This window comes from Stenella coeruleoalba, assembly GCF_951394435.1.
Source record: "Stenella coeruleoalba genome assembly, chromosome: 4".
NCBI lineage: Eukaryota > Metazoa > Chordata > Mammalia > Artiodactyla > Delphinidae > Stenella > Stenella coeruleoalba.
The window spans coordinates 30,847,327-30,871,677 of NC_137149.1; the positions used below are offsets into that span (position 1 = coordinate 30,847,327).

At 41.0% G+C, this 24,351-nt stretch overlaps 1 protein-coding gene across 2 annotated transcripts; it reads left to right on the forward strand.

Annotated features, from left to right (window-relative positions):
• Nucleotides 1–4,068: 4,068 nt before the first annotated feature.
• On the forward strand, nt 4,069–21,334 carry ETNPPL (ethanolamine-phosphate phospho-lyase; the record flags this gene model as incomplete). 2 transcript variants are annotated; one of them, XM_079920071.1, is made up of 13 exons in its annotated part: nt 4,069–4,124; nt 6,799–6,917; nt 7,184–7,343; nt 8,552–8,626; nt 12,432–12,522; nt 13,453–13,569; nt 15,118–15,200; nt 16,031–16,256; nt 17,162–17,316; nt 18,053–18,142; nt 18,352–18,482; nt 19,741–19,808; nt 21,148–21,334. In XM_079920071.1, 13 exons carry the CDS (start codon nt 4,069–4,071, stop codon nt 21,274–21,276), a joined length of 1,500 nt encoding a protein of 499 aa, XP_079776197.1. In that variant the 3' UTR covers nt 21,277–21,334. The 2 variants fall into 2 exon arrangements, with proteins under 2 accessions (XP_079776197.1, XP_079776198.1); XM_079920072.1 differs by having other exon boundaries at nt 7,202–7,343.
• Between the last annotated feature and the right edge of the window lie 3,017 nt (nt 21,335–24,351).

Sequence of the window (24,351 nt, forward strand, 5' to 3'; positions counted from 1 at the left end):
TGGTAGTTGATAGGGTGATAGCACATAGATTTACGATGTATTTTGAAGTGGAGGCAACAGGACTTACGAATAATTTGACATGGGGATGGAGTTGAGAAAAAGATTATCCAGGACTCCCAGGCTTCTGGCTGAGGACCATTTCCCTCAGTTTATTTCCTTCAAGTCGCTTACCACAATTAAAGCAACTTAAGCCATTATCTTGTTATTTTATTTGTTTAGTTGTTTACTCTGTCCATCAAGAATAATGCTGTCCAATTGAAAAGTAATGCGTGATCCCGTAATCCCACTCCTGGGCATATATTCAAAGAAAACCATAATTCAAGAAGATACATGCACCCCAGTGTTTACAGCAACACTATTTACAATAGCCAAGACATGGAAGCAACCTAAATGTCCACTGACAGATGAAAGAATAAAGAAGATGTGGTACATATATACAATGGAATATAACTCAGCCTTAAAAAAAATGAAATAATGCCATTTGCAGCAAGAGGGATGGACATAGAGATCATCATATTAAATGAAATAAGCGGGAAAGAAAAAGACAAATATCATATGATATCGCTTATATGTTAAAAAAAAAGATGCAAATGAAATTATACACAAAACAGAAATAAATAGACCCACAGACATAGAAAACAAACTTATGGTTACCAAAGGGGAAAGGGAGGGGAGGGATAAATTAGGAGTTTCAGATTAACATATACACACTACTATATATAAAAGAGATAACCAACAAGGACCAACTGTATAGCACAGGGAACTATACTCAATATTTTGTAATAACCTATAATGGAAAAGAATCTGAAAAAGAATATATAGATATATATATAAAGAATATATATATGTATAACTGAATCACTTTGCTGTACAACTGAAATTAACACAGAATTGTAAATCAACTCTACTTCCACTTAAAATTTTTTTAAAAAGTAATGCAAAACACATAGGTAATTTAAAATTTGCTAGTAGTCACATTAAAAAAGATGTGAAATTAGTTTTCATGATATATTTTACTTAAACCGATATAACCATAATATTATTTCAATAAGCAAATAAAATAAGAAATAATGGGAGGGGCTTCCCTGGTGGCACACTGGTTAAGAATCCGCCTGCCAATGCATGGGACATGGGTTCGAGTCCTGGTCCAGGAAGATCCCACATGCTGCAGAGCAAACTAAGTCCGTGTACCACAACTACTGAGCCTGCGCTTTAGAGCCCGTGCTCTAGAGCCCACGAGCCACAACTACTGAAGTCCATGCGCCTACAGCCCATGCTCTGCAACAAGAGAAGCCATTGCAATGAGAAGCCCACACACTGCATTGAGGAGTAGCCCCCGCTCGCTGCAACTAGAGAAAGCTCGGGCGCAGCAACGAAGACACAGCGCAGCCAAAAATAAATAAGTAAAGTAAATTTGTAAAAAAAAATGAGAGATCTTACTGTTCTTTTTGTACTGAGTCTTCAAAATACAGTGTGTATTTTACACTGACAGTGCACCTCAGTTCCGACTAGCCACATTTCAAGTCCTTAATAATCGCCTGTGGCTAGTGGCTATGTACTGGACAGTGCAGATCTGGAGCAAGAGCCACTGAAGGCAGGCACATTCAGTCTAGTTCACTGTTTCTCTCCAGCAACTGAAACGTTCAGTGGCACACTGAGAATTTGATATGTTTTGAATGAATGAATAAATGCCTGGCGATGGGGGGTTTATTGGAAGCTGTAGTTTTGGGAGTGGGTTCAAAGCTTCCATTTTGGACTCATTAGGTATGAAGTATCTACAAAACCTCACAGTGGAGATGTCAAGAAAGGAAGTGGAGATGAGAATCTGGGACTGAGAAGAGAAATCTAGGTAGAGGTGTAATTTTGGCATCTTGATGGGTTCTGAATCCAAGGGAATTATTTCTGGGGTGCCTTGGGAAAGAGTACAAGAGAAAAGGAAAAGCCCAGGATCCTACTCGCAGAGATACCAAGTTAAATGTTGAGAACGTTGAGTGAGAGAAAAAGAAAATCAAGAAAGTGTGGTCATGTCAAGAAATCAAAAGGGGAAGCGTTTCAAGGAGAAAGGAGTAGTCAACCCTACTGAAAGGTCTGGTTAAAAAATAATAAAAGAACAAAGAAGACAAGAGCAATGAGATCTTAATAATCCTGACACTCATTCCACAGTCATGGTCTCTTTTTAGCCTTCCTTATAATGTTGTTAGTCAGAGAATGATTGGGGTTTCTTTTTAACACAAAATTTGAACATTTTAAAGAAGTTTGGCCTCCAAAAGATCAAGAAACCCAGCTAGTTTATGGAAGAACCAGCTCAAGAATCCAAGACCCTTAGTCCAGCATTATTTAAAGAACATACTTTAAAGCACTGGAAATAACAAGGGACCATGGAGTTTACGGAGGGAGCATGACTGTCTGTGACTTCACCAGGTCTAGGTGGTTTGAGAGCAGGTGTATACTTCTTTCAAGTATGGAACTAGACCAAGGTTACGTGATTGGGATTTGTTGCAAGTTTCCTAAGTGCCTTCTGCCCTTCACTGATAACAGTTAGAATTCTTAACACACTGTTCGTCATAGAACTCCATTTCTCAACCTGTCTTAGGCAATGTTATTCTACTACTCCTGCAGGGCATTAATATTAATTAAAAACAACTTTATTCAAGAAAAAGGTCAGTTACAAACATTTAGCAAGTGTGTTCTTATGGGTAAATCAGGCTTTCTCTGCTGTCTTTCAAAACACAAGGAATGAAATGATCTCATCTAAACTCTATGGCTAAGTAGTTGCGTGACCCTGAGCGAGATTTTACCTTTCCTGTACCTAGCTGTTCTTATCTACAAAACAGAGGGGTTAAACCAGATGATCTCTACTTCATCAAATAATTTATGATTTAACGTTATAGTTAATTAGGTTTCCTTCTGTCCACATGTTTAACTTCAAATTTGATCGGTGTGAAAAGATCATCCTAAAGGAGTCAAGAAACCTAGGAATGAATTCCAAGTTCACCATCAGGTAGATCTGCAATCACTGTCCCCGTGTGATAAAGGGGATGGTAACTCTCAGGCTCATCTCCCATGCGGCTGTTTTGAGGACTGAACCAGATAAGTCAAGTGAATGTTTTGTAATCTGTATAGTTTCAGAGAAATTAGAAGTGCAATTATTGTTAAAGCAGGTGTCTGAAACACGGTATATATTATCCCTCCCAACAAATAACAGGCTGAGTCCCTGTTATTTATCCTTAGGGCATAAGGCTTGTTACTTTTGTTGAGTAGATTATGGTATTGGAATATGCTCAAAACGAGAATGGAGATGAACCTCCTGATGTCTCCAGAGAGCGCCTCCCTTTGAATGTTTACGAGAAAATAATGGGAGAAAGAAAGAGGGAAGGAAGGAAGGAAGGAAGGAAGAAAGAAAGAAAGAAAGAAGAAAGAAAGGGAGAGAAAGAAAGAAAGGAAGGAAGGAAGGAAGGAAGAGAGAGAAAGAAAGAAACGAAAGGAAAGGAAGGAAGGAAGGAAGGAAGAAAGAAAGAAAGGGAGAGAAAGAAAGGAAGGAAGGAAGGAAGGAAGAGAGAAAGAAAGAAAGGAAAGGAAGGAAGGAAGGAAGAAAGAAAGAAAAAGAAAGGGAGAGAGAGAAAGTGGGAAGGAGGGAATTCACAGGCAGAGGAGGAAGAAAGGCCATGGCAAGGCAAATTTAAGGAAATAAAAGGCGAGTTAGGAGAAGTAACAGGGGTGGGGAGGCGAAGTGGGCAGCAGGGCAGGAACAGGAGCCAGTTAGCCCGGGGGCGGGGGGCTGGGGTGGGTGGCGACTCAGTGGCTAGTCCAGCCACTTGCCAGGCAGGCACCAGGCGGAGGAGGAGGGTGAGGGTGGGGCTTGGCGAAGGGCAAAGGCTGGGCAAGACTTAAAAGGGAGATGACCCTGGCTAGTTGGTGCCGCCTTTGACCTCCGACGCCCGGGGCAAGGGGACCCAACGGGGGAAAACGAGAGAAAAGGGCCACCGCTGAGACGGTCCCTTGGGCTCGCGAGGGAGGCGAACGGACCGGAGAGGGGAGACCCCTGGGAGCGCCCGGCACCCCGCCAGCATGTGCGAGCTGTACAGCAAGCAAGACACCCTGGCGCTGAGGAGGAAGCACATCGCGTGAGCGCTCCCCAGCCCCGAGGAAAGGCGCAGAGAGGGGGAATCACCGGCGCGGGGGGGCGGAGAGCCGCAGCCGGGCAGGGAGCGGGCCAGCGGGCTGCTGCCGGCGGGGTGCGGGACCGCCACCCGCCCGCCGCACCTGCGCACGCGCACCGCCGCCCGCCCGGAGCGCCCCGCCTCGCCTCCGCCCGAGGGGGCTGCGGACCAGCCGGCTCCAGAGCGGTCCCCGCGCTCTGCAGCCCGCCGAGGGGGTGAGGGCTGCTGGCCGGCCGGCTGGGGGAATTGACCGTGAAGGTTGAGAGCCATTGAAGTAGAACACCGCTCCAGCGATGGGCTCTGGGAGGGAGACGGGTAGCTCTCCGCCGCTCCCACCACCTCGAAAGTTTTAGAAAAATGAACTCCGAAATATTTTTGACGATGGCAATGAAAACTCATTATGACAACTTTTGTTTAAAGTGAACTTTTTCTTCTTGCACGCTTGGTTAAGAAGTAAAAGGTTAATCCAGCCAGTAAAAAAACTTTGAAACCACTTTCTTAAGAGTAAGATACCACTTACTCACCTTGGTCTCCCCAGCTGTGCCCTCATTACAATTTAAAGATGCAGTGTTTTCTCCGGTCTACTTTTGTTTTACTCGTGTTATAGACGACTTGGTGAGCGTACAGGACCGAACTTTAGGTCAGACCTGGACTCTGGTCCTAGTAGTGTCAAGTTACCTTGTGATCTGATTTGAGATTTGATCTGCTCTCAACCCAGGAGGTTTCTAGGTGGTTTAGGAGACTAGTTAAATCTCTCTCAACCCCCGCAGTAGGGTCAAAATAGTCAGATACCTCATTACCGGATCACCTCCTTCCCTTTTTCTAATCAGCACTCCTTTCTGTTAGTTTTCAATCCTATATAGTTAGATTCCAATGAAAACCTAATGATTTCTGACGTGAGCAGAACAAAGTCTGTGAAAGGAGGAATGGTAGCCATGGAATGACTGAGAAAGAATTTCACCTGAAGTCTGAGTGAGAAGATGGGAAGTACATTAACAAGGAGGCAAGGTGAAGTCCGAAGTTTTCAGTCCACATTCATAACGAAGGGTTTTTCTGAATTTTAACTTGTAGGTATAAACTAACAGCTGAATTTGAACCAAGAAGAAATTCTCATTAGTTTCATCTTAGCTGATGATGCTTAATCTTAGGCAATTTAAAAATTTAATTACCTATTCACAGTAATCACAATACTTTCTAAACAGTTGCATATCCATTTAATATGTATCTAATTACCCTCTAAACTACCTCCAATGCATGTGGTATTTTTTTGTGCACGCAAAATCACCAAAATAAAAATAATATTTTGTTTTAGTTTCTAAATGTCCATAGAACCAAGTTCAGAAATCTTTGTGATGTTTCTATGTTGCTAAAATCTGTACTCCAGCCAGCCATCCAAATAACCAAAAATATGGGTGACTTTTTATTATGCTGAAAAGAGTGGGTTAAAGGGTTAGAATAATAATTGGATTTTATTATTTAAGAAAGGGAAATCCATTTGATGCAGGACAAATACCAATCAAAAGACATGAAAATGATCTGTAAAATCTCCTGCATAGTATTTAACACTAAGTTATTTGTATTTAGCTTTTAGCGCTATTCATTTCTCTACAAATTAGATTAGAGGGAGAGATTAGATTAGCAAGCAAGCCCTGTTTTGGGCTATGGCATAAGACAGTCTACCTTTTTTTTTTCTTCCAATTTTATTGACATATAATTGACATACAGCACTGTATAAGTCTGAGTTGCACAATGATTTGACTTACATTATGAAATCATTATCCCAATAAGTTTAGCGAATATCCATTTCATATTGCTACAAAATTAAAGAAATCGAAAAAAAAATTTTTTACCTTGTGATGAGAACTCTTAGGATTTGCTTTCTTCACAACTTTCGTGTATAACATACAGCAGTGTTAATTATCTTTATCATGTTGTACATATAAACTATATCCCTAGTATGAGTTTTTGTATGAGTTTATTTTTGAAGTGTAATTGACCTACAACACTATGTTAGTAACTGTTACACAACATAGTGATTCAATATTTCTGTACATTTCAAAATGTTCACCATGATAAATCTAGTTACGAGCAAGACAGTCTACTTTCAAATTCTGGTTTTCTCACTGGCTGTGTAACCTTGAACCAAGCTTCTTAATTTTTCGGTGTCTGTTTCCTCAACTATAAAAATGAGAATGATAATAACTCGTATTATTGTTGGGAGGATTAAATGAGATAATATTTGTAATAGCTGTCAGTTCCTGACCCATAGGAAGCCTCAAAAAAAAAAAGTTTGTTTTTTTTTCCTGGTTGAACAAAGTTTCTCAAAGGAAAATTAGTTACTGGTTTGTGTAATTAGAGCTGTCAGAGCTGATCCTTGTGCTTCTAAATAGAGTTGTCAGATCATGGCAAATTTAATATAACAAGCATAAGAAATGTGAGCAGTATCACGGATGGGGGATTAAGGTAAAAGGTCCCAGGCTAAAATGAAATGAAAAAAAAAAAAAAAAGTATGTCACCCAGGTTGTGTTTTCCCTTTCTTTTACGTAATTGTAATTTTCCACTGATCGTGACCTTCATTGAGAAGGAAAAACACTGAGCAGTCCTACCAGACCAAAGTGTTTCCTTTCATTATTTCTAGGCCCTCCTGCAAAGTTTTCTTTGCTGCGGATCCCATCAAAATAGTGCGAGCCCGGGGGCAGTACATGTTTGACGAGAAAGGTGAACAGTACTTGGATTGCATCAACAACGTAGCCCATGGTAATGTGCTGTCTTTGTCGTGCCTTGAAGGATACGTTTCTGGAGTAAGGCAGACTTGGCACCGTTGATATTTGTCCCAGGAATTGCAGTGGCTGCAGTTCCTCGGCTCAACAGGGCCAGTAGTCCTAGGCGGGGAAGAGCTAGAACAAAATGTGGGAGAGGAACAGAATCAACCTTTATTTTTTTGCTTGTTTCAGAATGCCCCTCACTTCCCAGGCATTTAGATTTGTAACTCATTTTTGGGACTTTTGTCTTCTAAATTTTAGTGGGACACTGCCACCCAGAAGTGGTCAAAGCTGCCCAGAAACAGATGGAACTACTAAATACAAATTCTCGATTCCTCCACGACAACATTGTTGAGTATGCCAAGCGCCTGTCAGCAACCCTGCCGGACAGACTCTCTGTGTGCTATTTTACAAATTCAGGGTATGTTCTGAGGTTTTCCACGCATCCCCATTCCCACCAATCTCTTTGTTTCCTCCCTTTTCTGTTTGATTGCTGGTGGAGCACAAATATCTAAAAAGGTTTCCCAAGATTCTTGCCGTTTACTAATGACCCCACATGGGGGACCTGACCATTCTGGTTCTTTTGCTTTGACCCACCAGCCCTTTGTAGATAAGATACCTGACAGCATGTTCCAGGACTCCTGACACAGCCTATAACAACAGTCCCATGATTAACAAGTGCGTGCTACTCAGCTTTTTATTACCACAGCTTCCTTGGTGAAAGATGGGGAAAGCGTACCCTTAAGTATCCCTAAAGGATGGATTACTTGCGTTGTAACAAAATATTGGCAAAAATATCCAAGTCTGGTGTTCGTGTGAGAAAACCTAACTAGTCAAACGGCACCCACTTCTTTGGGCAATAGAGTAAGTAGCTAAAGAAGCTAGATGAACCTAGATAGTTCTTTCAAAGCATGAATAAGGAATTTTGGCAAAAAAAGAACTACTAAACAAGTTATATAAGTATTATAAGATTTTTGATTGATTTGTTTCCTTAGGCAGTAAGCATTTCCCCAACACAAACACAAAGAAGGAATGAGTCAATTCAAGTGAATAGATATGTCCATTCTATGGAATATTATACAGACATTAAAGAGTATGTTTTTGAAAATACATGTTTAATGACAGGAGAAAAGCTCACTGGTACAATGTTATAGTGGGAGGAAATCTGTCTATACAGCATAAATTTAAAATGATATATATGAGTTAAAACTATTAGAAATCCTGTGAATGTTCTATTATGATTCTGTGATCCATTTTCTCTTTTCAGTGAGATACCTTAAAATCCAATAACCAGAAGATTGGTTTATAACCAGAAGATTTTTCTTTTTTCTTTGTAAAGAATTAGGACATTTTCGGATCTAATTTGTTGTTCTAAGGCATTCTTGCCTTCAATAAATTAAATATAATATTTGACTTTCACTTATGAAGAATCCTATACTGTCAAAGAGTGATTAGCCTTAGAGAGAGAGCAGTGTCACCAAAGACTGGAGGTGACAGGACCTGGAGTAGTACAAAGAATAATCTCGAAGTTAAACAGACTTTGGAATCCTCAACTTTGTAAATAATGGTTTGAAAGATTTTTAAAAGGGCTTATGTCACATTGTCCCTTTCTCTCCGCTCTCTTAATAGATCTGAAGCCAATGACTTAGCCTTACGCCTGGCTCGGCAGTTCAGAGGCCACCAAGACGTGATCACTCTTGACCAGTAAGTCTTGAACACAAGACTTCTAAGCAGGAAATGCCTTCAGAGACAAAATTATATTGATCCTCTCCATACTAATACCATAAGCATGTATGGAGGAGGCTGGATATATGGCGCAAGGATTTTCTTTTTTGTTACGTATAGGTGTCAAGGCCAGCTCAGGCCTAAGGACACTTAATTCCTTCCAAGTACTTAGCGGCTCTTTTGGGTGCTGTGGTCATGGTCTCATGGGCTTTGCATGAATCAGGGTTTACTCTTCACACATTTAACTGTTCATTGAGCCACTGCAATGTGTGTGTAACTCCATCTTTTTCAGAATAAAAATATAATTTCTTAAAAATCCAAGCATTCATGTCACAATTGTGATTATTCACCTAATGAATTTAAAAGATAACAATTTAGAGCATATTTTTTTTTCTGTTTTTGGCCACACCATGCAGCTCGTGGGGTCTTGGTTCCTCGACCAGGGATTGAACCCGGGCCCTTGGCAGTGAGAGTGTGGAGTCCTAACCACTGGACCTCCAGGGAACTCCCTAGAGCAAATTTTAAAGACAACAGATAGCCAAGTGAAAATAGTTCTTTCTCATTAATTTGTGATTTTTAATAGTCACTATTTAGTTTTACTTCTCAAAAATGAATTCATTATATTTTAAACAAGAAATTTGATAACTTCCATCTTCAGTGAGATTTTAAATTTTTTTCTACCTCTCCACCCCACTAATCTCAGACACAAAGGGTTGAATTGAACAGGCACCTCATTTCTTACCCTTCTATAGGCTTCTCTTGTTTTATGTGTTGGTTGGTGTATTCATTTTCTATTGTTGCTATAGCACATTATCATAAACATAGTGGCTTAAGCAACATAAATATATTCTCTTATAGTTCTAGAGGTCAGATGTCCAAAATGGGTCTCACTGGGCTAAAATCAAGGTTCAACAGGGCTGCACTCCTTCTGAAGACACTAGGGAAGAATCTGTTTCCTTGCCTCCACCTTCTAGAGGCTGCCTGCATTCCTTGGCTTGTGGTCCCCTCCTTCATCTTCAGAGCCAGACATTACATCACTCCAGCCTCTGCTTCCATCCTCACATCACCTCGTCTATCTCTGACCACCATCCTCCTGCTGCCTTCTTTCACTTATAAAGGTTCTTGTGATAACATTTGACCCTCCAGGATTATCGCTCCATTTCATGATCCTTAATTTAATCACATCTGCAAGGTCCCCTTTACCATGTAACATTCTTAGGTTCTGAGGCTTAGGACATGGGCATCTTTAGGGAGGGGAGGCGTGATTCTGCCTGCCTGCCACAGAATAGATACTGTGACTGCCCTTTACTCCCAGCTACCACAAGCAGCACTGCAATGAGTGCCCTTGTACATGTGCCTTTATGAACCTTTCTGAGAATTTCTTGGGGATAAAGCACCCAGAAAAAAGATTGCTAGGCCATAGGGGTACAGGGTACGGTAAACATTGTTGATTTGACCAGATCCTGCCAGATCAGTCTCCAAGGTGGTTGCATGCTCTTCCCAGTGCGTGAAATGTCCAATTTTCACGTATCCTCACCAAAAACTAAGAATATCCTACCTTGTTTTTTTTTTCCTTAATTTTTGCCGTCTAATAGGTATAAAATGATATCAGGGTTGTTGGGTTTTTTTTTTTAATTTTCAGGATTTTTTTTCCCTTTTCATAAATTTACTTATTTGTTTGTTTGTTTATTCTTGGCTGCGCTGGGTCCTCGGTGCTGCGCCCAGGCCCTCTCCAGTTGCAGCAAGCGGGGGCAACTCCCCACTGCAGTGCGAGGGCTTCTCATTGCGGTGGCTTCTCTTTGTTGCAGAGCACGGGCTTTAGGCATGCAGGCTTCAGTAGTTGTGGCTTGGGCTCTGGAGCACAGGCTCAGTAGTTGTGGCACACGGGCCTAGTTGCTCTGCAGCATGTGGGATCCTCCCAGACCAGGGATTGATCCCGTGTTCCCCGCACTGGCAGGCAGACCCTCAACCACTGTGCCACCAGGGAAGTCCCTATCAGTGTTGTTTTTATTTGCAATTTCTAATTATGAGTTTGAGTATCTATTCATATGCTTATTATGCATTTGTGACTTCCTTTCTGAGAATTACCTGTTTATATTCTTTGCCCATTTTTCTGTTGGGATTTCCATCCTTGCTTTTGCATGCATAGTTTAGATGAGAGGATCTCAGCCTTGACTGTGTTTTAGAATTACCTGGGGAAATTTTCTTTTCTTAATGCCAGCGCCCAGGTCCCACTCCAGACCAATTAAAGTGAATCTCTAGGGACTTCTCTGGCAGTCCAGTGGTTAAGACTCTGAGTTCTCAACACAGGGGTTGCTGGTTTGATTCCTGGTCGGGGAACTAAGATCCTGCATGCAGCACGGCTCAGCCAAAAACTTTTAAAAATTAAAAAAAGAGAGAGGGCTTCCCTGGTGGCGCAGGGGTTGAGAGTCCGCCTGCCGATGCAGAGGACGCGGGTTCGTGCCCCGGTCCGGGAGGATCCCACATGCCGCGGAGCGGCTGGGCCCGTGAGCCATGGCCGCTGAGCCTGCGCGTCCGGAGCCGGTGCTCCGCAACGGGAGAGGCCACAGCAGTGAGAGGCCCGCGTACCGCAAAAAAAGAAGAAGAAAAAAAAAAAAAGAGAGTGAGAGAAAATCTCTAGAGGTGGATTCCAGGAAACGGTATAGATTTTAAAGTTTCCCAAGTGATGCTAATATGCAGATAGACTTAAGAACCACCATTTGAACATTAATCTCTTTTAGTTTGAGACATTTCAAATGTTTTTTCCCAATCTATCATCTGTCTTTTAACTTTGTCCATGGTATCGTCCAACCTCCAAAAATTTGATTAAATCAAATAGTTGACATTTTCATCCTATGGTTTGGTTTTCTAAGTTTTGTTAATATCTCTCCCCCCACACACACCCATCCCCACCCCTCAGATCACAAAGATGTTCTTCTTTATTTTCTTCTACTGCCTCTATAACTGCTCTTCATATTGACTCCACCAAGAGGCCGCTGTGTTACCATTTATGTACGGCTGTGTCTCTGAGCTCACTTCTGTCCCAGTCGTGACTTTGTTCTTACTCCAATACCATACTAATTTCATTACTATGGCTTTGTAGCATGTTTTAATCTACGGTAGGGGAAGTCCTCCCTCTTTGCTTTATTCGTGGGCCTTTTATAATTTCTTTTCCAGGCCTCCCAATTATATAGCTCTGGGCAAGAAACATAAAAGGGAATATCATAGCCATCTGTATTTTAAGTGAAAGAAAGGAATTTCATAGCCACTTGATTACCTCTTAATCTTAGTTCTCTTAGAAAAGACCTCCTGTTCCTTACCAACTGTCATTTGAGCAATTGGATATCCCTTTGAAACCATCCCAGACAGAAACACAGCCCATTCTGTGATATAAAGTTGTTTTTAAAATTTACTAGAATGTAACTATCAAATACATTTAAAGAATGCATACATCTGAAATTTCTCATGAAGCTATAGAAATTAATGTTTTGCATTTAGATAATCTAATTTAGCAGAGCTAATGCAATCCAAAGAAATTAAGTTTTTTCCTGCTAAAAATAACTGTCTATGAGGTTACATACTTGGCTTTCTATGTGTTTTATTACCTGGATCAGGAGAGTGGGACAAATTAATGGCCAGTCCTACCGTGAAAAATTAGATTCCATATAGTTAAATCTGGCACCAATGTTGAGATTCTCCCTGGATGATGTGCAGTACTATTTTTCATACACTAGAAAAGCATCCTTCTTTGAGTGATTTTGGTTACCGTCCTTTTTCTTTTCAGTGCTTACCATGGTCACCTATCATCTTTAATTGAGATCAGTCCATATAAATTTCAAAAGGGCAAAGATGTCAAGAAAGAATTTGTGCATGTGGTAAGTATCTTGGAATCCAAGAATCAGAATGTTACTACTGGAAGAGTGCCCAGTGATAACCCAGTCCAATCCTTGCATTGAAATGAAACCATGAAAAAGGAAACTAAGATCTAGAGCAGTTACAGATCTTTAGCAAAGATCTGTTTGCTAAAGTCAAAGAGCTAGTTAATGACAAGATGTGGTTTCAAATCCATTGATGAGTACCATACAAATTAGTATAGAGGTAGTGATAGCTCTTATTCACAGCTCTCATTTTATTTTTCTTGCCCCTTGATGTTTAAATTACTTTTTCTATCGCTGAAGCCTATTTGAAACTCAGAGTTGCATCAAGTGTGTATGACTGTCTTAAAATTACTCTATGCTAAATTATTATGTAAATTTATTAAGTAAAATAAATATCATGTAACAAAGAAAATAAAGAAACCAAGCTGTTGAAACAGTAAAACTCATTTGGCTTAATTAAGGATCAGTAGACTTTTTTAAGAGAATCATTAATACATTCTTTCAAAATTTTAAGATCTGAAATTAGTGCTAAGGCACTCTAGCTTTCTGAATGATTACAGTTTGCTATATAGTTGGTAAGGGTTGGTTTATTTTCAATATAGAATTGTTAATACAGTTTCCATTCATTGAAATTTTCAAATAACATAATCACACTTGTTGTTTGAATTTGTCCCTTATGTGACTAGAGATGCAATCTTGACTTCTCAGGGCCTAGGAGCAAATCCAAGTTCCTGTTCACAATGCAAAGATTTCAAGTCTCACAGAATTCAGAAATGTTAAGGAAAAAGAGCAAAAGAACCTAGAGTCACTTAAGTCCACGAGTCACCTTTCTACAATATTATGCTCCTGGAGGGAAAGGCCCTTTCTTAAAAGCTCATTTGTCCAGGAGACAAATCATGAGAAACTGTTATCTTTTGATGTTTTCAGGCACCAGCTCCAGATACTTACAGAGGAAAATACAGAGAAGACCATACAGACCCGGCCAGTGCTTATGCCGACGAAGTGAAGAAAATTATTGACGAAACTCATAACAGTGGAAGGAAGGTTTGTATTTATAGCTTTGGAAACACTTTAATATCTTTTATAAAATAGATTGAAATCATTGTGATACATTGGAGAGGTGGGAAAGGATTAGATCTCAAATCGCTTTCTGTTCTTCTCTAGTTACGTTTTTACTTAGTTCATATTTCAAAAAGTACATTATTATAGTCATGCCTCTAAGACTATTTTTATTTATCCTGGAAATGTAATTACTATACCTGTTTCAGAACTGGTGGGCTAATTCTGACTTTCCCACTGGGATGCAGACTCTGGTCCAAAGTGATAGGAGGAGAAAATTAAGAAAGGTGATAGCTCACGGACAGAACATTCCAACTGAGAGTAGCACGAGGGGCTAATATAAGGTGAAGGGAGGGAAGAGGCAGGGTGGCCCTGGGGCCTTGGGGCCACTGCAGACTCCTGGACCCGGGGAGCCTTGGCTCTTCCCTAGAACTGGGTCAACTTTCCTGAAACCGAAGAGCCTGCGTAAGACAAGGCAGGAACATGTTCTTCCAATTTGGGTCTGAACTTCTAAAACAAACCAGAATCCTCCCAACTAGGAAAAAAAGAGTTTCCATTTTCTCAGTCTTCACCCTACTGTCTTTAGCTTAACGGTAATTCTCAGCCCCTTCAGGGGTTACTTACATGGAGTTACTTACATGATTTGACACATGCTTTGCCTTTCAATTGGCTTATGGCATCAACATGGCAATAAAAAAAGCTTTTTAACTGAGATAAAAATGAAGCCTGTGTGTTTTCCAGTTCAAGTATTTTTATCTTAATGACTGGAAAGTCATTTGCCTTTCTTAACTATTTCTTCTTTTCTTCCCTTTCGTTTTTCATATCTTAAAAGACGTAGTCTGGACTAGAATGTTAGTTCCCCCCCTTTTTTTTCTTAATTGAAGTATAGCTGATTGCTTGACTTCTTATCTCATACTATTTCTATGCTTTCTCTTAATTTAGTGTTACCTGTTTTTACGTCTCCTTTCTTAGCCTCTAGAACACATCCTCTTTAGTTCCTTTGTGAACTGCCTAATTTTGTTAAGTTGTAAGCCTGGTTCAGGGCAAGAACCAGAAATATAGCACAATAACTAAGGTTCGTGGCCACCAGTCACCCTTTCATCTCCTTAGTGCAAATTCCAGGTTCGGGCAGTCCTAATTTACCAAGCTGAGCAAACAGGCACCCCAGTGATGTGTTTGGAACCTGGGTAAATTTTTAGAGGTTCATATTAAAGACTAATCAAAACATCAGTCTTATTCAGTTGTTCCTAATGAAAACACTGCATTTAAATTAATAATGGAGAACTGGAAGGCACCCTCTCCACCATTTTCTCGTGATGGTTTCATTGGTACCCTAAAATTTCAGAAACTAATGCTTCAGAATTCTTGCATTTCCAGCGTGGACATCTTTTTAATCAAATGGCCAATTTGTCTCTTGCCATGGATCCATTCCCAACCATTTTTTAAGTCACCTTCTCCCTAAGAAGTCCTCTTTTTTTAGGGGGTAACGGGAGGAGGACCTAATGGACTTTGACCCCATCTTCTCTTGTATAGATTGCTGCCTTTATTGCTGAATCCATGCAGAGTTGTGGCGGACAAATAATTCCTCCAGCAGGCTACTTCCAGAAAGTGGCAGAGTATGTACTTGGGCATCCTTGGTCAAACTGAAGGCACTGTGACAATTCTGTAGGGCCATCCTGGTTGTTAAGATATTGAAATACTTCCAGACTAGCTGGTAAATAGCCACTTGGGAGTGCCTGCCACCCAGGACTCCTGGAACTCCTCCACCTTCCCAAGATCCAGCAAATAAAGGGTTTACACAAGGTCCAGCGGGGCAGCCTCCAGAGCTGTGCTCCCACTACCCACCTGGCCTCTTCTCTGATTAGTTGGTGTCCAAGCTTTACTAATCAGTAAAAATTTGACGATTAAACCTGCTGAACACTACTTCTTGTTCACTTCTTTTTCTTCCCTATTAAAATACTGCAGTAGGGCTTCCTTGGTGGCGCAGTGGTTGAGAGTCCGCCTGCCGATGCAGGGGACGCGGGTTCGTGCCCCGGTCCGGGAAGATCCCACATGCCGCGGAGCGGCTGGGCCCGTGAGCCATGGCCGCTGAGCCTGCGCATCCGGAGCCTGTGCTCCGCAACGGGAGAGGCCACAACAGTGAGAGGCCCGCGTACCGCAAAAAAAAAAAAAAAAAAAAAAAAAAAAAACTTTAGTAGAGCTTACTTTAAGTAGCACAAACCCAAACAATATAGAATATATCTAATCTGGAAATTATGTGATTATGTTTCAAAGTCAATGATATCACATAGATGTCATTGGGGATTTGAACACTGAAATGTTTTTAACAAAGATTATAGACTTCAGGTTAACAACATTTTTAAAGTTTTCAATAGTCTGTATCTTATGGGAGGGTTTGGGGACTCTCAGTGACCTGAAGGCATCAGGCTGCCCTTTTGCTTTTCAGATATGTACACGGAGCAGGAGGTGTGTTTATAGCTGATGAAGTTCAAGTAGGCTTTGGCCGAGTTGGGACACATTTCTGGAGCTTCCAAATGTTTGGTGAAGATTTCGTTCCAGACATCGTCACAATGGGAAAACCAATGGGCAATGGCCACCCAGTGGCATGCGTGGTAACAACCAAAGAAATCGCAGAAGCCTTCAGCAGCTCTGGGATGGAATATTTCAATACGGTAAAATTTGACCTCCCCACTTTAATGCTAAGATGGAAAAATAATGCATGTTCTTATGTTTCTTTCCAATGTAATAAAGAATAAATCTCACTGTTGCCAGCTAACCACGCCAGGACCCTAGCCAAATTTTGATCTAACCATATTTCATTCTATCTGACACAATCCTCCTTGTATTTTTTTCTTGTGTATCTTTCCCCTTCCTAAAATGTTTCTATTAATTGTTCCAATGACAGATGGCTGCCCTGCTAAACTCTAGAGGTTATGATATTTCATTAACAGATAATATGATCTTTTTTGTTTTGTGTCACATTTAAATTCCCAAAACACTTCACTTAGATGATTCACTACTATAAATGTTACAGGGCTGTCATAGGAGATACTAACTAAAATTCTATCTTTGGGAAATTTTATTTCCTTGATTTTACCCCTAAAAGTTATAAGCTTTAAGTTTGGAAAGGTTATTCTAGTTTGTGCAGTATGTATAATAGGACTTGTTACAGCTAAAAGTTAGAGTCAAATCTAAGAACATAAATTATTTGGAGAAAATGTCATTGCTTAGCTTTTTTCACACAGATATTCAAGCACTGAAACCCACATCCCCCTAACTAAACCACACTCTAAAATCCTTAATTCCCAACACAATGTCTGTTTTTCATTTGGACGAACTTATAAATTCCCCAATAATCCTTCATACCAGTTTTGCAGCTATATATAATTTAGAATTTTATTCTCAATCTTAAATGAATAGAATCATGTTATATTCTAAATCTAAGAAACTAATATCACAGGGGAAATTTTTATTGAAATTATATCTTTACTTGCTCATGTATGAGCCAAATTTCTCATAGATGAAGCAATACCACAAATTCAACTCTTCTATTTTCTCATTTATCGTTTTTCCACAGTATGGAGGAAATCCAGTATCCTCTGCTGTTGGTTTGGCCATCCTGGATGTAATTGAAAATGAAGACCTTCAGGGAAATGCCACAAGAGTAGGGAATTATCTTACCAAGTTACTGAACAAGCAGAAGGCTAAACATACTTTGATAGGAGATATCAGGTATATTTATCGTAAAGTTGTCGTGCAGTTATTCATTTGTCCAAATGAAAATTTGTTATATTTTATCTTATAAATCTAAAACAAGTTAACACAAAAGCAGAAACACTGAAAAAAAACTAGAAACACTGAAAAAAAGCAGAAACACTGAAAAAAAACTAGAAACACTGAAAAAACAAAACTCATTTTTCCATCCAGAACCCAGATATCATCACTGTTAACTTTTGGGTATATATCTTTCCTGATTTTTATACTTTTTTGAAAAAAATTAAGCCAGGATCATTTCAGCAGGCAAAAGACGAGAAGAAGGAACTTAAGGTAACTCTAAATGATCTATTAAAAATATTAAAAATGACATCCAAGAAAACTCACTATTTTTCATATATATATGAAAACATTTTCATATATATATGTAAAGATTAAAGATTTGTCATAGTTGATGTCTTGAGAAGTTAAATAGCATGACAAGGTTGTTTTTAAGCCTTATCATTTTTTTTTTTTTTTACAATTAAGAGAAGAAAGAAAAACTGGTTGACAAAAACTAACTTGATTCAAAAACTAGGAAGTCCTGTGGACACTAGATTGGTATCTTGGATTAATTAGAACTAATAACAACTACCCTTTAAAGAGAATCACATTCAGCTTCAAATCAAACTGAAGTTTGAGGACAGTGTTAATTTTTTGTGACCATGCAGTGCTTAATAAAGTGTGTCAAGTTCCCTTTCTTTACCCCCCTCAGGGGCGTTGGCCTTTTTATTGGAATTGACTTAGTGAAGGACCATCAGGAAAGGACCCCCGCCACAGCTGAAGCTCAGCACATCATCTACAAGTAAACACACCCCTCACCGTTTGGTATCTTGGCTTGAATGCTTTTTTTTACTTCCTCTCATCTCCCCAAATGAGACAAGCTTAAGACTCGTGCAATTACAAATGTGGGCTTCTTGCATGCGAATATGAAAGTGCTCTCTGTTCACATCCTTCTGAAATAATCTTAGTTATCACTTATATGCACTCGCATGTATTTCCTGCACTCATTAGGATGAAGGAAAAGCGAGTGCTTCTCAGTGCCGATGGACCTCACAGGAATGTGCTTAAAATAAAACCACCTATGTGCTTCACTGAAGAAGATGCCAAGTTTATGGTGGACCAGCTGGATGAGATTCTAACAGGTCTGTCCACAGATCTTTAAATAAGATGCCCTCACCCACACTCTGGTCAGACATGACAGTGCAACTTGCACTGGCAGAAGTGAAGGAGGGTGGAAATGATTGTATACACTTATATTATCATTTATTTTCACTTTTTAAAAATAATTGCATGTCTTCATTGTACCATGCACCACAGACGCTGCAGTGTAAGAGTCTTTGAGCTTTGTACTATGAAAATATGGGAAATGCTGTTAATAAAAATTGTAAGCTAGGGACCTCCCTGGCAGTCTAGTGGTAAAGACTTTGCCTTCCAATGCAGGTGGTACAGGTTCGATCCCTGGTCAGGGAGCTAAGATTCCATATGGCTCAGGGCCAAAAAACCAAAACATAAAACAGAAGGAATATTGTAACAAATTCAATAAAGACTTTAAAAATGGTCCATATCAAAAAATCTTAAAAAAGAAATATATATATAAAGGTTATAGGTTAATATAGTTATATAGTTATCATTTGACTTTGTATTTCACTTATTACAATTTAATTTTTGAAGACTCATGTTTGTCATTCAGAATTATAGCCTGTCATAGGAATTCATCTTTTGTTTACCTCTGTTAAATAATTAGGTTCATTTATTTTTCTGTTATGAGCATAAATTGAGATTAACAAGTAAGGTAACAATGTAAAACCATATTGAAACACATAAAGCACTGTCAAATGTTAGAGCTTTTAGTCATATTTTTAAGATTCTACTTCTCTGCTCCCTCTCAGCCTCTTGGGGTTGGGATAAGGCTAAGCCAGGAATCAGTACAGCATACAAAATAGATCATTATTATTTGGAAAGTTGAGAGTCAGCCCCAAGTTATTCGTAATACGGTCACTGTCTTTGGACCAAAAGACACCCAAACTTGGCCAGCAGTCCTGATGCCTCTGGTGCCTTGAAGGGACAGGTGGAAGAGACTATAGGTTGGGGCAAATCCGTCACTATTACTTAAAATTCAGCTCAGAGCTTGAGCATTTTTAGTGGTGTGGCTAAAGAATTCTTTTTTAACAAAGTGAGCAAGGCAGAGCTAACATAGGCTCAGCGCCGCTTGTAACGATGAAATGCTACAATAAAAGTTTAAAAGCAGCTATTGTAACAGCGACACTTTTTAAAAGCATGTACCTCTCTAGTTTTCTTTCAGGGTGTCCCTCTAGTTACCAAAATAGGGTAGGGTGGTTTTTTTTTTTTTAAGGACTTTTATGTTCTTCTGTCTTGTCCGTTGTATCTTCCTTGACATAGGTTTAGAAGAAGCTATCGGAACCAAAACTGAGAGTGTGATCTCTGAGAATACTCCGCGCAGAACCAAGGTAAGAGGCAGTTACCTAATATTTAGGGCAAAAGTTTAAAATGGGGGGAATTTAAGAAAAAGGAGTGCAAATTTAAAAAAATTGCACAATGACCTCTAGAATAAAACGCACCTTTGCTAGAGTTGGCTTACTGTTACAATTCTGAGTGCACAGTTAAGGCAAGCGCCTCACCACTTGACAAGAATAAAGCCAAAGAACCGTTCTTCCAGGATCATTCCTACACTCCGCCCCCCGCCAGAAAAAGTCCAAAAACCCCCTCGGGCTTGCAAAGAGGGCCTTCAAAATACAGAGAGAGATAACAGATGTCCTAAGCTCCTTCCTGTTTGTCTGAGGGATGTCTGACACTGACTCAAAGTTCCACACACCGCTCTTTAGTCAGCAAAAGCATCAGCAGTGTGACTCCAAAATGTCAGAGTCTGGTCCTCAAGTGAACTAAAGAAGAAACTTCGACTGGCGGCGGGGCCTGGGAACCATTTGGCATGGAGTGGCCTAGTTTCTGCATTTGATGTGCTTCCAGCAGAGGGCTTCCCCATTCTCTCCCTGAGCTGCCCAGGGTGTGAGAAAGCGCTCCCTTGGTCGGGAAACAGAAAGGCAAAAACTTGAGAGCCTTTGTTGCATAATTAATTATTTGTTTATGACTTCGATGCATAAAGGAACACTCAAGCCCGCCTGCACATCCAGTGTAGCCAGCAAAGTCCTTTTCCTGAGTGAAAAACATGAGGCCCTTTGAATGAGAGAGCGAGTGATTTGCTAACAGGACGCTTCTGTCTCTTGGTGCAAACACAAACCAATGCTAGAAATCACTGCCTCTCTGCTGTCTGAGAGTGGCTTATTGAGTCTGGGACAGAATCACAATTGTCAGGACCAAGCAAGCATTGAAAAGGAGCTTACAGGGACTTGGTCAGGGAACTAGATCCCACATGCCGCAGCTAAGAGTTCGCATGCTGCAGCAAAGATCCCACATGCCGGCGCAGCCAGATAAATAAATACATTAAAAAAAAAAAAAAAGAAGAAGAAAGAAAGAAAAGGAGATTACAAAAAGGGAGTTCCCACCAGAAATCCCACTTTGAAGTTAGCACGTGTTTCTGAAATTTTGACTTGCAGTCCCAGATTTTAGGTTGACATCACATTTCAGATGTCTGTGGAAAATAGTAGTAATCAGAGTTAGGGAGGAACAAGGGGCATTGCTGTGTTGTGTTGTGTTGTGTTGTGTTGTGTTGTGTTGTATTCTCCCACGTGCCGTGTTGCCTGTTGGCCTGTGGAGTCAGCCCTGCGGAGCCTGGAGGCTGGGCGGGTTAGAGGCAGGCTGCCTGCTGGAGTTTCCATGTCTGTCTTGCAGATGCCTGAGGAAGCCCACTCGGAATTGCTCAGTGACGGCAGCCCGGACCCCAGAGAAAATCCCAGCCTAAAAAGAAATGGATTGTGCACAGATAAACATTCACTGCTCAGTAAGAGGCTCAAGACATGAGAGACGAGCATTTTACAGCAAGATAAATGTCCGGAGTTACACAGAATGAATGGAAGTGTCCCTTCTGTTAAAGCTCTATTATACCCGCCAAAGGAAGACTCTGCATTCCATTCAGAGGTATAAATAAAGTAAATGAGTAATAAGAGTAATCCAAGTGATAATCAAACCCTGTCAAGATTTAGCCTCTAGCCTGTTAATTCCTTACTTGAGATTTCTGAAAGCACTTCATTTATTCTACTCAATTTCAGCTTCAAATGGAATATTTATTAAGTTGGAAGTTTTACGTCTCGTGTTTTAATATTTGACACGACAGAGCAAAGTACAGTAGTAGATTCCTGAACTTTGGAGACTATGAATTCTTTAATGATTTAATTTGTATATATTTATGGACTATAATAAAATAAAAGATGATGTAAACCAAAAAAGTTTGACCAGAAAAATGTTTACCGTTCCTTTGCGGAGAACACTGGGGCAGTAAAATCAATGCCACTTGGAAAAAAATCACATACGGCAAATGTGAAGAAGTGAATGAATAATCTGGACTTTTGTTGGGGAACTAGGTTAATCGTGGTCCTGTGGGGACGAGGGTGGAGGTGAAGAGGCCAAACAAGCAGTACATCTAGAAACACTCCTAAACATGCTGTTGGGAGACCTCAGCTCTGACTACTCAGACTGTCACCTTGGCAAGTCACTTACCTGTTAGGTGAGAAATTAACTTTCCACCAATCATCTTCCTCTTCTCATCCAGCTTATCACCTTTGCACAACCCCTGACACATAGAGATACACACATTTCTAACCAGAGATTGGCAAAGGGAAGTCAGGAAACCCAGAACCTCAAGAATCTCTTCCTTAAAAGTCCTGGTGCCGGGCTTCCCTGGTGGCGCAGTGGTTGGGGGTCCGCTTGCCGATGCAGGGGACGAGGGGTTCGTGCCCCCGGTCCGGGAGGATCCCGCGTGCCGCGGAGCGGCTGGGCCCGTGAGCCATGGCCGCTGAGCCTGCGCGTCCGGAGCCTGTGCTCCGCAGCGGGAGAGGCCACGACAGTGAGAGGCCCGCGTACCGCAAAAAAAAAAGAAAGAAAAAAAAAAAAGTGCTTGTGCCATGAGACATCCACTTGGAGGCTCACGTACTGACCTGGAAGAAATGTGACTTTTAGCCTTGACTTCCCAGTATCTTATTGCCCTCCTAACAGTTATTAAGTTTTGTGTGTTCGTTTCTGTTCTGTAGAGAAGAGATCATAATTTTGCTAGGGCTGTTGCATGAGAGCTGAGAAATAAATTAAATGTAAAAAAGCTTCCTTTCTGAGTTCATCATAAGTTAAAATGCTGTCAAAAGGCAAAGTCTCATTATTAAATAGTTTTTCCTCCTAAACATATAACTGACTGCGGATCCAACCTGGAGAGTGCTGAGATGGGTTCCCAGGAGCTGGCAGAGAGGAGAGAATATAGAGGTCTCTGTGGTTTGCCTCTAGGAAACGAGATTAATTCCAGGACAATCAGACTTTTCACAGCGCAGATCAGCACTCCTGTGGGCACTCGTGTACTCAGAGAGTGCTTGTCTCCTTCAAAGGAGCTGCTGCCACCTCGGCCACTGTGGCCATTCTGCTCGTGTGCCATTGTGCCTTTTGTGAGCTGGCTAATGTCAAAGGCTGGGCTGATGTCAACCGGCCAAGTTATTTTGCCCTCTTGGTTGTTCAGTGCCTCTTCTGGGGTGGATGCTTTTTGGTGGACATTAACATGGGATAGAGAAAATCTTAACATGTGGTCTTTATTCCCTATATTCATGCAAATGCCCCTGCCCAATATCTCCTTTTGCCACAGACCTTCTAATTCTTTCAGGCTCCTGACTAGCTATGCAGCCATTCACCATTCTAGTTATCATCCAGTTTGTAGAAACCAAGTTGGCCAACTAAGAGAAGAGATGATAGGGAGGACAGCGACCCCTGCATGCTTTAGATTCTTAGGAGTGGCTAATCAAGGCCCAGAATGTTCTATTGTCTTTTTTTTTTTTAACATTTTTTATTTCTTTAATGTGTATCTATTTTATTTGTTTATTTTTGACTGCATTGGGTCTTCGTTGCTGCACATGGGCTTTCTCTAGTTGGGGCGAGCAGGGGCTACTCTTCGTTGTGGTGCGTGGGCTTCTCATTGCGGTGGCTTCTCTTGTTGCGGAGCACAGGCTCTAGGCACACTGGTTTCAGTAGTTGTGGCTCACGGACTCTGGAGCGCAGGCTCAATAGTTGTGGTGCACGGGCTTAGTTGCTCCACGGCATATGGGATCTTCCCGGACCAGGGCTCCAACCCGTGTCCCTTGCATTGGCAGGCAGACTCTTAACCACTGCGCCACCAGGGAAGCCCTGTTCTATTGTTTTTTACTTATCATCTTGGTTGGAGACAGTGGGGGCAGGTGTGTGGAAGCGAAGTTTCAGAGGCTTCCATGGGGCCATCTCCACTATAACAGTTTTTACTCCACAGGCCAGGGACCCATTCTAGGGGTGACTCCAACTGCCAAGTATGTCCATCCCAATCATACTTTTGGGGACTGAAGAAACAACCACAGGTGGCCTTTTATAAAAAATATATTTATTTATTTATTTTGAATTTATTATTATTTTTTTGGCTGCATTGGGTCTTAGTTGTGGCACGCAGCATCTTTCATTGCGGCACGCAGGCTTAGTTGTCCCACAGCATGTGGGATCTTAGTTCCCTGACCAGGGATTGAACCGGCATCCCCTTCATTGCAAGGCAGATTCTTAACCACTGGACCACCAGGGAAGTCCGGGTGGCCTTTTCTAGTGAAGCCTTGAAGAGCACTGAGTTTCTTGCCGACATCCTTCTGAGAAGGGTTGACACTCACCTGACTGAATGGGAAGACCTCCTTTGGGGCGGTACAGGTGAGCAGGTGTAGAGGCTTTACCCTGGGCTCACTGTGAATAGAGGGTGGAGGGGTGCTCCTCAGGGAGAGCAAGGGGAAAGCTCTATTTCCAAGACAGAACAACAAGCTAAAGTAGAAAAGAAAATTCAAGACTTTCTCCTCATTGTTCTGAAATAAGGCATCTATGCCTTGTTGAATTCCA